The 13,054-nt window shown below is 36.2% G+C and overlaps 2 protein-coding genes across 10 annotated transcripts in view; one reads left to right on the top strand and one right to left on the bottom strand.

Annotated features, from left to right (window-relative positions):
* The window catches only part of LOC150088264 (ralBP1-associated Eps domain-containing protein 1-like), a 791,977-nt gene extending 787,344 nt beyond the window's left edge, over positions 1 to 4,633 (bottom strand). For 3 of the 7 annotated variants that reach the window (XM_090369413.1, XM_090369418.1, XM_090369419.1), the window contains exon 1: positions 4,445 to 4,632. The gene's annotated coding sequence lies outside the window, so the exon portion shown is untranslated. The other 4 variants (XM_090369415.1, XM_090369417.1, XM_090369416.1 and 1 more) reach the window with 3 other exon arrangements.
* Positions 4,634 to 4,744: 111 nt separating this feature from the next.
* The window catches only part of Caf1-55 (chromatin assembly factor 1 p55 subunit), a 406,164-nt gene continuing 397,854 nt past the window's right edge, over positions 4,745 to 13,054 (top strand). For 2 of the 3 annotated variants that reach the window (XM_090369421.1, XM_090369420.1), the window contains exon 1: positions 4,745 to 4,899. In XM_090369421.1, the coding sequence (XP_090225547.1) occupies positions 4,881 to 4,899 (19 nt within the window). In that variant the 5' untranslated portion in view covers positions 4,745 to 4,880. The remainder of the gene's footprint in view (positions 4,900 to 13,054) is intronic. The other variant, XM_090369424.1, reaches the window with a different exon arrangement.

Genomic DNA, 13,054 nt, shown 5'->3' with positions numbered 1-13,054 from the left:
ATGTCTGTCTGGGAGCATTCTCCATAAATTCGTTGAGCGGCTCGTCCATTGCCCTCTGCTAATCCATACACTAGGTGCATGTCTGCCATCTCACAGTTCGTATATTGATGCACGCTCTTCGTGCGGCGACTACTGCTTGAATGAGTAAACCAGAAATTTCCTCTCGCGCGAACTGATGAACAGCGCTGTCTAGCGACTTACGGTGACGTTTCCAGTTATGGGTTCCTATGCGATTCACATTCCTTTAGATGTTACCTACATACCCTAAACGTTTGTACCAATATTTTTGAGAGACCCTGTATGTGTGTGTGTGTGTGTGTGTGTGTGTGTGTGTATGTATATATATATATATATGTATGTATATGTGTGTGTGTGTGTGTGTGTGTGTGTGTGTATGTATATATATATATATATAAAACCTCTAGGATATTAACATTCTTTTACCTTTCACTAACCTACTACTCTTTTTAAATATATATATATATATATTAAGGGTAATATAAAGAACCATTAGAATAAGCAAATCAATCCAATAATAATACCATCAGGGACCTAAGAAAACGCAAAAAAAAAAAAAAAAATTATTATCGCTTTTTACCGACAATCTAGATGACTTCAACTGGGGCCAACCACCCAGAATGAAGACAAAAAAACGACAAGAGGTTCTCTGTTTCTGTGATGATCAATATATGCTAAGTAATTTAAATCTAAACCAAATATAAACCAGTATAGGCCGAATGTAAATCGAATATAAATAAATCGAAAGATGATAATAAAAGTTAAGAAAATTTAGAAATATTAGAATCAAAGATAAGATAAGATTTTTTTTTTTTTTTGCGTTTTCTTAGGTTCCTGATGGTATTATTATTGGATTGATTTGCTTATTCTAATGGTTCTTTATATTACCCTTGATATTATAGACATTATGGGTGTATTGCATGATTGCTTGCAACTGCATTGTCTCATAAATATTATTTACATATTAGTTACAGTTATTGTCGTTTTAACTTTCTTTCTTTACTTTTTTATCAATAATTATAAATATATATATATATATATATATATATATATATACATTTTATTAAATGGGTTTAATGACTTAATTGACTAAATTATACAGGGGATTATCGACTACCTTTTTGTCCTATTATCTCTACTTTCCCTTCCCTGTTTGTTTATTTTATATTATTTTGCGTTTCATTTCGCTCTGCATTATTGCCGTACTACTGGCTGATGATTTTATTTAAATATCATATTTATTTTAATTATCAGATATATATATACGTACCATTGTTATAGCTTGTTATCCCACATCTACAAGTTGTTCACAAGGGTCATTACTAACAGATTAGAAAGAATACTTGATGAGAATCAACCGAAAGAGCAAGCTGGCTTTAGGACAGGATTCTCAACTATGGATCACCTTCACGTAATACCACACTAATGGAGAAAGCAAATGAATATAAAACACCATTATGCCTGGCATTTGACTCCATACAGCATAAGGCAATGTTTTGGGCACTGGAAAGACAAGGCATAGATTCCCCATATATTATGATTTATAAGTAAACATATGAGAACGCTACTTCCTTTATTAGACTAGACAAATTGAGAAAGGAGTTCGACAAGGAGACAATATCCCCAAAGTTGCTTACTCCTGCCCTTGAGGAAACTTTCAGAAAATTAGACTGGTCGCAGAAAGGAGTAAATGTGAATGGAGAATAGCTAAACCATTTACGATTTGCAGATGACATTGTAGTCATAACTCGTGATCCCAAAGAATCGGAGGAAAATCTTAATCAGTTATGCAGAGTTAGTAAGGATCTTGGACTAAAGATGAATAACGTGAAAACTAAAGTAATGATGAACAAGTATGCCACAGAAAGGGATATAACGATTGAAGGAGCAGTAATTGAAAACATGAGAGTCATATACTTATCTGGGACAAGTCATTAGCTGTAATAATGATAAATGGCTGGAAGTCAAGAGAAGAGTAAATTTTGGATGGATAGCATTCAGGAAATATAGTCACATACTGAGGAGCAATATCCCAATTTGTCTGCAACGTAAAAAAAATTAACAATGTATACTCCTCACCATGACTTATGGAATTGAAACTTGGGCACTTACCAAAAGAATGGAAGAGAAGCTGAGAACTACACAACGAAAAATGGAATGGATTATATATATATATATATATTTTTTTTTTTTTTGGCTGGTGCAGCATAAGCCATAGGCTTTCTTGCACCATGTGGCCATTACTAATACTAATACTAATATTGGAAATCAGATTGTTAGATAAGAAGAGAAACACGTGGATTATGCAGCAAACTCAAGTAAAGGACATTCTTATCAAAACTAAAATGGTGTTGGGCAGGACAGATAGCTTGTAGACATGATGACAGATGGACTAAGAAAATAACAGAATGGTACCCAAGAGGAGCTAGAAGAAAACCTGGAAGACAACAACGGAGATGGACAGATGAAATTCACGAGTCTGTGGGTAGTAAATGGATGACCAATGCACAAGGAACTGGAAAGTTTCTGGAGAGGACTTCATCCTGCAGTGGATTGAAAATGACCGATGATGATGTTGATGACCATTGTTATTATCATTATTATGTTAATCTAATTTAATTTCAGGTTATCTCTTTTAACTTGACAGCATTCTCAATTTTTTCCATGGTAATTACAATTGACAAGTCAGCACCCCTACCCAATACACTGAAAATAAACATTTGTCTATAATTCATTATGGTTGCCTGGTATCTCTACTATAACTAGAAGTGCCCCGGTTCCATAATCCAGTTTAATAATTTAATACTTTTTCTTGTTTGCTTAGTCGTTCAGTTATGTAATTATATCCTATTATTTTTATCAATATTACATATGTATAGATATATATCACCATTCTTCTCTTTCTTGGTGATTCCCTTCTACTCTTTCTCTCTCTCTCTCAGTGTAACTCACAAAAATTTTTTTTTGGCTGGTGCTGCATAAGCTTCAGGCTTCCTTGCACCATATGACTGATAATAATACTTAAATGAATGTTAATGTGCTATCTAGGAGTAAACTTAATTTTGATTGGTGTTATTAATATGTGTGGTGTTAATGCTATTGTAATAGTTATCAATTAAGCATTATACACAGATTGATTGAATTAGGGCATGATCCTCTTTATTTTTGGATTTATGTTTGTTTTTTAATTTATATCTTGGATGGAAGGCATTTGAGTCAGTAAGTCATATATATATAAAACCTCTAGGATATTAACATTCTTTCATCTTTTACTAGTAGACTACTCTTCTTTTATATATATATATATATATATATATATAAGTTTAGATTTTTAAAGTTTAAGGTAACTTCACATAACATGTAAAAAAAAGGCAGTTATATAAGTATTTAGTTACATTACGAAGATTATACAGGAGCTTTTTTTTTTTTTCTTTACTTTTCCTTTCACATCAGCTATTATTTTTTTTTCTAACTTTCTTCTCTTTTCCCTGCAGCTTTTACTTATGTACAATTTATATAAGTTTTTATATATACTTTTACTTATATAAAATTTATATAAGTACATATATATAATGAAAACAAAAAACAGGTATAATAAATTATAATAAGCTGCGACATGTGGACAGTTGCGAGTTTAAAGCAACAGACCACCCAGTGAACATTTTGCTCTGACACAATGAAAATTTGAGTGCTGAAAACTTTTCTAAAGGTATTTTATTAAGTCACAAATGCATCAATCAAACAACAAGCAATAGTTATTAAAAAAAAAAAAAACAGCAGTGTGGCTGTAGAAAGGTCAACAATGTTATTCAGGAGCATTAGGCCATTCCCTGCGTTCATGGAATATGCTTTCCTGAATCACATTTTTAACATTATTATCTATTCATTATTAAATTGTGCACATTATTACTTCTAGGCTATATAGTCCATTCAATAAATATCATTTATTTATTTGTTTAAAGATGCATTCTATGTAGAATATTCGCAATACTCCACAATTTATTGGTTATTTTAGATGAAGCGAGACATGTTACATACAATACTTAGTTCCTCACCCTTGTTATCATGAACGGTTTTGAAAACTTATGAAACGGAGTGACAAATTAACCCCAGCCTTCGACTAACAGAAATTAATAAATTTCGTAAAGCATAAGTAGTGATATAAACTTTTGAAATCGAGTATGCCATTCACGGGAACTTAATATTTGAAGAATTATACCAGTGTCCGCCAGATTTATTCTAATAAATCCGGATTCACTGATGGTTATAATTGAACTTAATGTCACCTGTTTATAAGAAATTCTGTACAGCTGTACGGGAAAAAATCATATAGCCAACCATACCATAATCACCCCGAAACCTTCAGCAACACCGATGATTTACAAAATTTGTAAACAAACACCTTTTACATTTGACAAATACATACCACACTACATCACTCGACCCCTCCTTTCCCACACGTTTCCCATATTCGCATCGGCCATGATTTAAACGTGACGTCACTATTTAATTTTCACAATTCAATATTAACCAACGAACAAAAGCTGTAACGTCAATAACTGTGATATATGTAGTACAACGTTTATTATTAAAACTATACTGAAATAAATAAATATATAGATAGATAGACAGATAGATAAATAGATATATCGTTGAAGCCGGTCTGATTACTTCTGAACACTTATTACGATTTCTGCGCATGTGTATTATGCTTTGTCTCCATTTGCTGGCAAGAGTTCTTTTCGTGTGTAAAGTCGCGCCAAAGTTTCGTTTATGCTATGTGAAGGAAATGATTTGTATGTATTTTGCATAAAACAATTAGAAGAGTAATCCACATAGTATAATATTTAGTTCAAATAAGCATGACAGACAAGGATGCTGGTAAGTGTTTCTTAACTTACTCGGATTCCAAGAGAAAAAATGAAGCTAACAAAATTACAAGAAAGAACGTGCCGATTTCGGTTTACGTATAATAGTTGTGTAAGTTTTTTTTTTTTTTTTTTGAGTGCCTAATAAATTTCTAATTTATATGTAGATTCCTATTGTTTGATAAATCGTCCAAAAATCTGTAAACTTGACTAAAAATCTCTCAAACAATAATTGAGAATGCATGTAGGATGCCGTTGCCTCTTCTTAATTTTAGAATACTCCAGCATGGAGTACTAACCGATCCATGTTCAATAAATTATTTTATTAAATTACCATCACGAGAGGTGACTTCACCTTTATTACCTGTGATTTGTAATTGGTGATTTTCATTATTAATGTTATGTATTGCTTAATTTACACGCAATGAGTTCGCGTGGACATGCATTTGCATATTCTGGAAAGCACAATGCTGATCCTCATGGATGAATGATCACTTATAGGAAGATGCTAATGTACTTCGCAGAACAAACTCCATTTGCTTTTGAATTATTGTCTCATAATGTAGCAATATGATCTATCGAGTGAATTGTTTATAAGCTTTGTCAAAATTGATGAGCTTTTTAACCTCCATTTGCTTTTGAATTATTATCTCGTAATTATAGCAGCATGATAACCAAGTGAATTGTTTTATAAGCGTAGTCAAAATTGATAAGTTTTTATAATAAACTTAAATTTCTTTGTTGTAGGCACTCTTAGCATGCGTGTATTATTGTATACCGGAAGTTACCAGAAGGCATTCAGACTATCTGATGACTTTTCTCATCTCTACAATCATTGCCATATATAGTTTAAAGCAGGAGCGCGTTTAATAGTCAATCTCCATTCTTGGCAGTAACTGTACCTATGTTGTAGGCTTGTTATATTTATTCACAAAATTTAATTTGCAAATATTTAAACCCATAAAGCAATCCTTGTGACCATAATTGTCTGTTCAATGGACAAATTCCCACTGTACCCATTTTGACTTAAGAACACTGTGAGAAGTACAATTATTATAATTTGGCCAGTTTCAGCCTAAATGAGCCAAAGAGATTAATTGTACAAATTCCTCATGAAGAAGAGGAATTTGTATAATGCAATTTAAAGTTCATATTTATGTACATGAACTTGGAAGCCAAAGTTATGATGGTTTAAAATATATCCCAACATTACTGAAGATTTATTTTCAGAGATCAGGTGGCCACTTGTTTTAGACTTATAGTAGAATTAAATAGTAATTTTCTTACTACAAATTCATAAGACAAAGCAGATGACTCTGAATTGCTTTGATACATCAATTCAGAACAGAACATTAAACATAAACCTAAATGAAAATCTTTCAGAAACCAATTTATTTACATTCAGCTTCAGTGTTCCTTTAGATGCAAATTTAGAAATTGCATTCTGAAAGGGATATAAAACATTTCCACCTTGAATATACTTAATACTTGAGACTGTTACAGGTATTCTCTTAGATATGACAAGGTGGGCTTGCTACTTGGTGTATAAAACGATGATGGAAGTGATATTCAGCTGACACTCAGGTGGAACAAATTTTGATGAAGTCTGATTGTTCTGCATCAACAAAGTCCTCTGCTTGCACCTTCACAATAGTGGGACTGTTCTCCGAAAATAACTCTGAGTAACTCTAGGTATAACCTCTATGTGCAACTCCTGAAATATGGCACCAGTTATACTGGAGGTGACCACCCAGGTGCAAACCAACATAATATTGGGAGAAGGCGCTGACTCTATTTAAAAGTTACAGCTGACAGTTACAGGCTCCGCAAAAACGATAAGTGTTTGCCTTTTATTTACATGATTGTTGTTTTATATTGTACTTAATACGTAGTCATATAGTTATAGTTACGCTGGTTATTTTTTATTTTAATTTAGATAAAGAGTTTTTGTGGATTTTACTTACGATAGGTAAAACCGTTATTTTTGTTCGATTTTTGTAGCCATTGTTTTTGTATATAGGGAATTCAAAGTTTTTGTAGGGAATTCAAAGTTTTTAATTGAGGTAGCTAGGTAGCTCTAACGCATAATTATATAGTAATACGCTTCACTGTTTCTATTTCATAGTTTCTATTCAAATACTACTGACATTTAATTTATTGATTTTATTAATTTAAACTACCATGTCCCGAACTAGAGCAGCAAAGCAACGGGCACAAAGTGGCAGGAGTGTTGTGACTCGGGGGAGAACTGAGGGGGGCGATTCTCCAACGCGTCACAGCCTAAAAAAATGTACAACTTGTGAAATGTTTGCCGAACTCTCTGGAACGGAACATGATATTGCCATGGGGGATGTCTTTGTGTGTGCGCGATGTAAGGAGTGTAAGGAAATCAGGCGACAACTCAGCGTTGTTATGGGCCTATATGAGAGTTTGAAGGACAGGGTGGATGCCCTCGAAGGAAATAAATTGAGGGGCCCATCAAGCTCTCAGCTGCCCACATCAACGCCAGAGCGTGCACTTGGTCATCACGCAACACAGCGGCAACCCCCAAGGCAGAATGCGCTGGTCCCACAGGAACTATTAGTTGTTGGTGACTCTATTGTCAGGGAAACGGGGAACATGCTATGTAAAATGGATAGGTGGAACAGGACCAGGGTATGTCTGCCAGGGGCAAAGGTTGATGACGTTGTAGAGCGGATATCATCTTTCAAGGGCACAAAAGGTGATATAGTTGTACACGTTGGCACTAATGATATTAAGAGTAGGAGACCGGCAGAATTACTCAACAAGTACAGGTCACTGTTGAAAAAAAGCCGAGAATTAGGGTTGAATTTAAAAGTGTCTGCAATTCTGCCCAGACACGATAGGAGGGAGTATATGATGAGAGCCTTGTCGATCAATTCGGCCCTGGAAAGATTGTGCAAGGCTCAAGGGGTAGAATTTTTTTCAGCCTGGACTGTACTTGTTAACAGGAGAGATTGCTTCTACAGGGATGGGATACACTTAAATAGAAAGGGTGCAAGAATATTTGCTGATGCTATCGAGGCAGTGTTAGGTGGGTCGGAAAACTGCTAGTTTGGGGGGATACAAAGACTAATAGTTTAACAGTAACCGCAGGCAGAGGTGAAGGTGATTCTTGCACAACTTCTATTAGAATAAGAAGCGACCTGGAGCGAGGGGTGTTGGGGGTTTCAGGGACGGATGGCAGTCATCCTGGAATAGTTGGGTATATGGGATGTGTTAGGGTAACGAGGAATAGGCATAGGAGCATGTATGCTTGCATGTATACCAATGCTAGAAGTATAGTAAATAAATTTGATGAATTTGAAGTGTTGGTCAAGACATCAAAGGCGGATATTGTTGGGATAGCAGAGACGTGGTGTCACAAAGATATAAGGAATGCAGAACTGGAATTTGGGGAGTACAATGTGTACAGAAAGGATAGACAGGACAGAAAGGGAGGAGGTGTTATGCTGTTAATTAAGAAAAACATAAAATCAAGAGAAGTGCATCCAGTTGATATAGATGGACAGTGCACTGTTGAGTCAGTTTGGTGTGACATAAGCACTGCAAAAGCAAAAATAAGAGTAGGAGTGTGTTATAGGCCTAATGACTCGAATGAGTACAATGAACAATTGTACAGAGAAATAGAGTGGGCCAGTAAATCAGAATGTCTTATAATGGGGGATTTTAACTTCCCAGATATTGACTGGAACTTGTGGGTTGGTCACTCACACACTAGTCAGACTTTTGTGGATTTATTGGATGATTGTTTTCTGCAGCAGCATGTTCGAGAGGCAACCAGAGAAAGTAATACTCTTGATCTGGTTATCAGCAGTGATCATTCGTGTATTAAGAATTTGCAGATAAAGGAACCACTAGGTGGCAGTGATCACAGTGTGCTGAAGTGGGATTTACTCAAAGAGGTAACTACCGTCAGGGGTAAAGGAAAGGGTTTTTGCTTCCGTAAAGGGGAGTACAGTGGTCTCAGACAGTTTTTAAATTCTGTACAGTGGGATCGACTGACGATGTTCCAAACAGTAAATTCTAAGTGGGAAGCATTCAAGGAATTAATCGTGGAAGCTACTAGACTTTTCATACCGATGAAGAAATATTGTTCAAGGTTTAGGCCTAAATGGTTATCAAATGAACTAATGAGACACGTGACAGAGAAGAAAAATGCATGGGATGCATATAAATTATCAGGTGACGCAGAAGCCTGTAGCAGATATAAGCTAGTCTGTAATCAGGTCACAAAGGAGGTTCGGCAGGCAAAGGCGGATTACGAGAAATCTTTGGCAAAAGATGCTAAGAAAAACAGCAAGGATTTCTTTACTTATATAAACTCTGAAAGGAAGGGGCTGAGTATGATTGGTCCACTTGACATCGATGGTTCGACTGTTGATGATCCTGCTCAGATAGCAAACAAACTGAATGAGTATTTTGCATCTACATTCACACGTGAGGAATCATTACAGTTTGAAAATGGAAGAAGGTTATCAAATTGTAGCAGTGTGCTTAATGATTTTGTAATAACTGAGAGCAAAGTGGAGGAGAAATTGTTGAAGTTAAACATAAGAAAGGCACCTGGGGCGGATGGGATCTATCCAGTTATATTAAAGGAGGCGGCAAAGCAACTAAGCAAACCCTTAGCCATAATTATGAGAGCATCCTTGGACTCAGGAGAGGTTCCCACGGACTGGAGATGTGCAAATGTATCCCCAATTCACAAAGGAGGTTCGAAGGGTGACGCGAATAATTACAGACCAGTTAGTTTAACTTCTGTTCCGGGTAAAATAATGGAGTCACTGGTTAAAGATGCATTGCAGGATCATCTAGACAAGACTGCAGCAATAATTCAGACACAGCATGGGTTTGTTAAGGGAAAGTCTTGTCTGACAAATTTGATTGGTTATTATGATGTGGTCACAAAGGAACTGGATGCAAAAAATAATTTTGATATCATATACTTGGATTTCAGGAAAGCTTTTGACACTGTTGCGCATGGAAGACTACTGTACAAATTGGAGCAGAATGGTATTAAGGGTAAGTTGCTGCAATGGATAAAAGGATGGTTAAGTGGGAGAAGACAGAGGGTGGTAATCAATGGGTGCTGCTCTTCGTGGACTAATGTTATTAGTGGAGTCCCACAGGGTTCGGTGTTGGGGCCACTGTTGTTTTGTATATTTATCAATGATATTGATGAAGGTATATCAGGCTTAATGTCGAAGTTTGCAGATGACACGAAGGTTGGCAGGGTTGTTAATGACAGTAATGGCAGTGTGCTACTGCAACAGGATCTAGATAATTTGGGCAGATGGGCTAAGAAGTGGCAACTGAAGTTTAACCTTGACAAATGCAAAGTACTGCATATGGGTAGAAGTAACCCCAGAGAAACGTACCAACTGTGTGGTACTACACTTAAGGTGGTAGAAAATGAAAAAGACCTGGGAGTAATTGTGCAGTCAGATATGAAGTTTTCTGAGCAATGTAGACAGGCTGCTAGGGCAGGTCATGGGGTTTTGTCAATGATATATAGGAATTTTGCTAGCAGGGAAAAGGAGGTGATTGTCCCTCTGTATAAGGCAATGGTCAGGCCACGTCTTGAGTACTGCGTACAGGTCTGGAGGCCTCATTTTAGGAAGGATGTAGATTTGCTTGAGCGTGTACAGAGAAGAGCAACACGATTGGTGAGGGGAATGAAGGGATCCTCTTACCAAGAGAGGCTTAAGTTCTGCAAATTGCAGTGGCTGGAGACTAGGCACCTGCGCGGTGATCTGATTGAGGTCTATAAGGCCCTGAATGGGTTGAGCACGCTGAATTCTGATGGGATCCTCCCACTTGTTCAGAATACGAACCTACGGGGACATAAGTTCAAATTAAGAAAGGATAGATGTAGAATAGATGTGCGGAAATTTGCCTTTAGCCAGCGGGTTGTTAATTGCTGGAACAAACTTCCATCTGTCGTTGTGGAAGTTGATAGGTTAAATAAATTTAAGGAGGAACTGGACAGGCAATTGGAGGGTATGGTGTGATATTTTTTTTTTTTTTTTTTTTTTTTTGGCTGATGCTGCATAAGCTCCTACACTGCTTTCTTGCATCAAGTGCCACTACTACTACTACTACTACTACTATAACCAGTAGTTAAAGTGTAGCATCCACACAACAACACTTTAACTAGGGTGGTAGATGACTCTCATCAACTGGTGCAATACCACCAGTTTGCTTATGAAATGGAGTCTTGAAATGGTGGAACCCATGTTTAGTCTCCAACACAAAGACAATCTCCCTTCCCCACCATCTATTGAATAATAGTCTGATTGATGTCTTTTGAGGTTATGGTGGACATCATGATAAGGTCCTCCTTAACATTTCTAGGGTACAGCACTAACATGGAGTTTGCAGGCTGGCCACTAGCTAGTCCACCAGACTGAACCTATTGGTAACTGTATAGAGCAGGGATTCTTAACCTTTAGCTTTAAGCTAGCAAGATTTTCCAGCTTACAATATGTGCAAGCATCATATATTAAAATATAAATTTTTTAGCTGTATTATGAATACAAGAATTACATTTCTCAGTATAGTTTTTGGGCACTAATATTTATTACATTATTAGTGTGAACTTTGACTTTGAAGAGATGATGCCAAACCTTACTAATCAATTTCCCCATTATGAAGAGATAATCGCAGATTTTCTTCCAAATGTGATGACAATAATCTTGTGTTTTTTTTTTTTTTTTTTGATATTGTTCATTAATGTTTGGATCAGCATTCACATGTGTAGCCGACTGGGCCAGCCAAGTGGGTAAAGTACCTGCCCGGCAACCCAAAGGTCGCGGGTTCGATTCCCGCCTCGGGCTTGGATCAAAGTACTGCAAAAACCTTGGGAGGTGCAATATGGCCACAGAAGCCGATGCGCCAACAACTACCAAATCAAAAAAATCAAAAAAAAATCATTCACATGTGTATGTTTGACAAATTTTAACTTGGCAGCTGCTACTTCATTTTGATTGAAAATTTTTGTTCCAAGTTACTGATTTCAAAATTTCTGTAATTTATTGTTAATTCAAATTTTGGGAGGTGCTCTTTCAAGTATTCAAATCTTTCTTGGAATTGGCCACTAAGGTCTTTGATTACATTCATTCTTAGAATCAAGTTTTAAAATGAAATTTTAAAAACTGATTCTGAAACACAAAGTTTTTTTGCTCAGATGCAATAATCTCCTCGTATAAAATTACCACAAATTTATCTTTTCCCTGTAGCCTCAAATTTAACTCATTTAAATAGCTGAAGATGTCAACCATGAATGAAAGTGTAATCTTCAAATCTTCTGTAAAAATTTCATTGAAAATGTTTTCTTTATTGCTTTCTACCGGAAAAGCTTTTCCTCTTCAAACGCCTCCCAAATTCTGGAGAGCGCCTTTCCAACGAACCTCTGCATGGTTAGTATAATCAGAATGTGGTGCTTGAAGATCTTCCAAAAATATTTTTAGAAGTTGGTTATTTAGGTATTTAGCAATAAAATGGTTGATGACTTTAACAATAACTTCAAGACATCCTGTAATTTCTTTTTGATCTTTCATACGTGAACACAAGACCTCAATAGGAACCAAACAGTGATAATGCACAAAATTAGGTATCCTTTCATCACTATTAAGATAAGCAATAAGGCTTTTGTTTTTACCTATTATGGAAGGCGCACCATCTGTAACAATTGATACAAGTTTACCCAGATCAATTTTGTGCACTGTGAGGAATTTCGAAAATGCGTCATACATCTTTTCCAGTTAGCATTAGCATTAGTAGAGGCATATGATGCAAGAAAGCAAGCTTATTCAGCATCAGCCAAAAAAAAACACAACCACTACTCCCATTTCACCCCTCCGTTCGTTCGAAATACCTGTCCAGCTGAGCCTTAAATTTGTTTAGGTTATCAACTTCAACAACAAGTGATGGAAGTCTATTCCACAAAACAACTGCCCGCTGGCTAAAGGCAAATTTCCACACATCTATCCGACATCCGTCCTTCCTCAATTTGAATTTATGCCCTCTCAGGTGATTATTCTGAGCAAGAGGAAGAATCCCATCGGCATTGAGCATGCTCAAGCCATTCAAAGCCTTATACACCTCTATCAGATCACCTCACCGATGCCTAGTCTCCAGACTCT

This window comes from Mastigoproctus giganteus, chromosome 3, assembly GCF_048544385.1.
Source record: "Mastigoproctus giganteus isolate SK-2022 chromosome 3, ASM4854438v1, whole genome shotgun sequence".
NCBI classification, from domain to species: Eukaryota; Metazoa; Arthropoda; class Arachnida; order Uropygi; family Thelyphonidae; genus Mastigoproctus; species Mastigoproctus giganteus.
The sequence above is the reverse complement of the archived record's forward strand: the minus strand, read 5'-3'. Positions and strand labels throughout refer to the sequence as shown.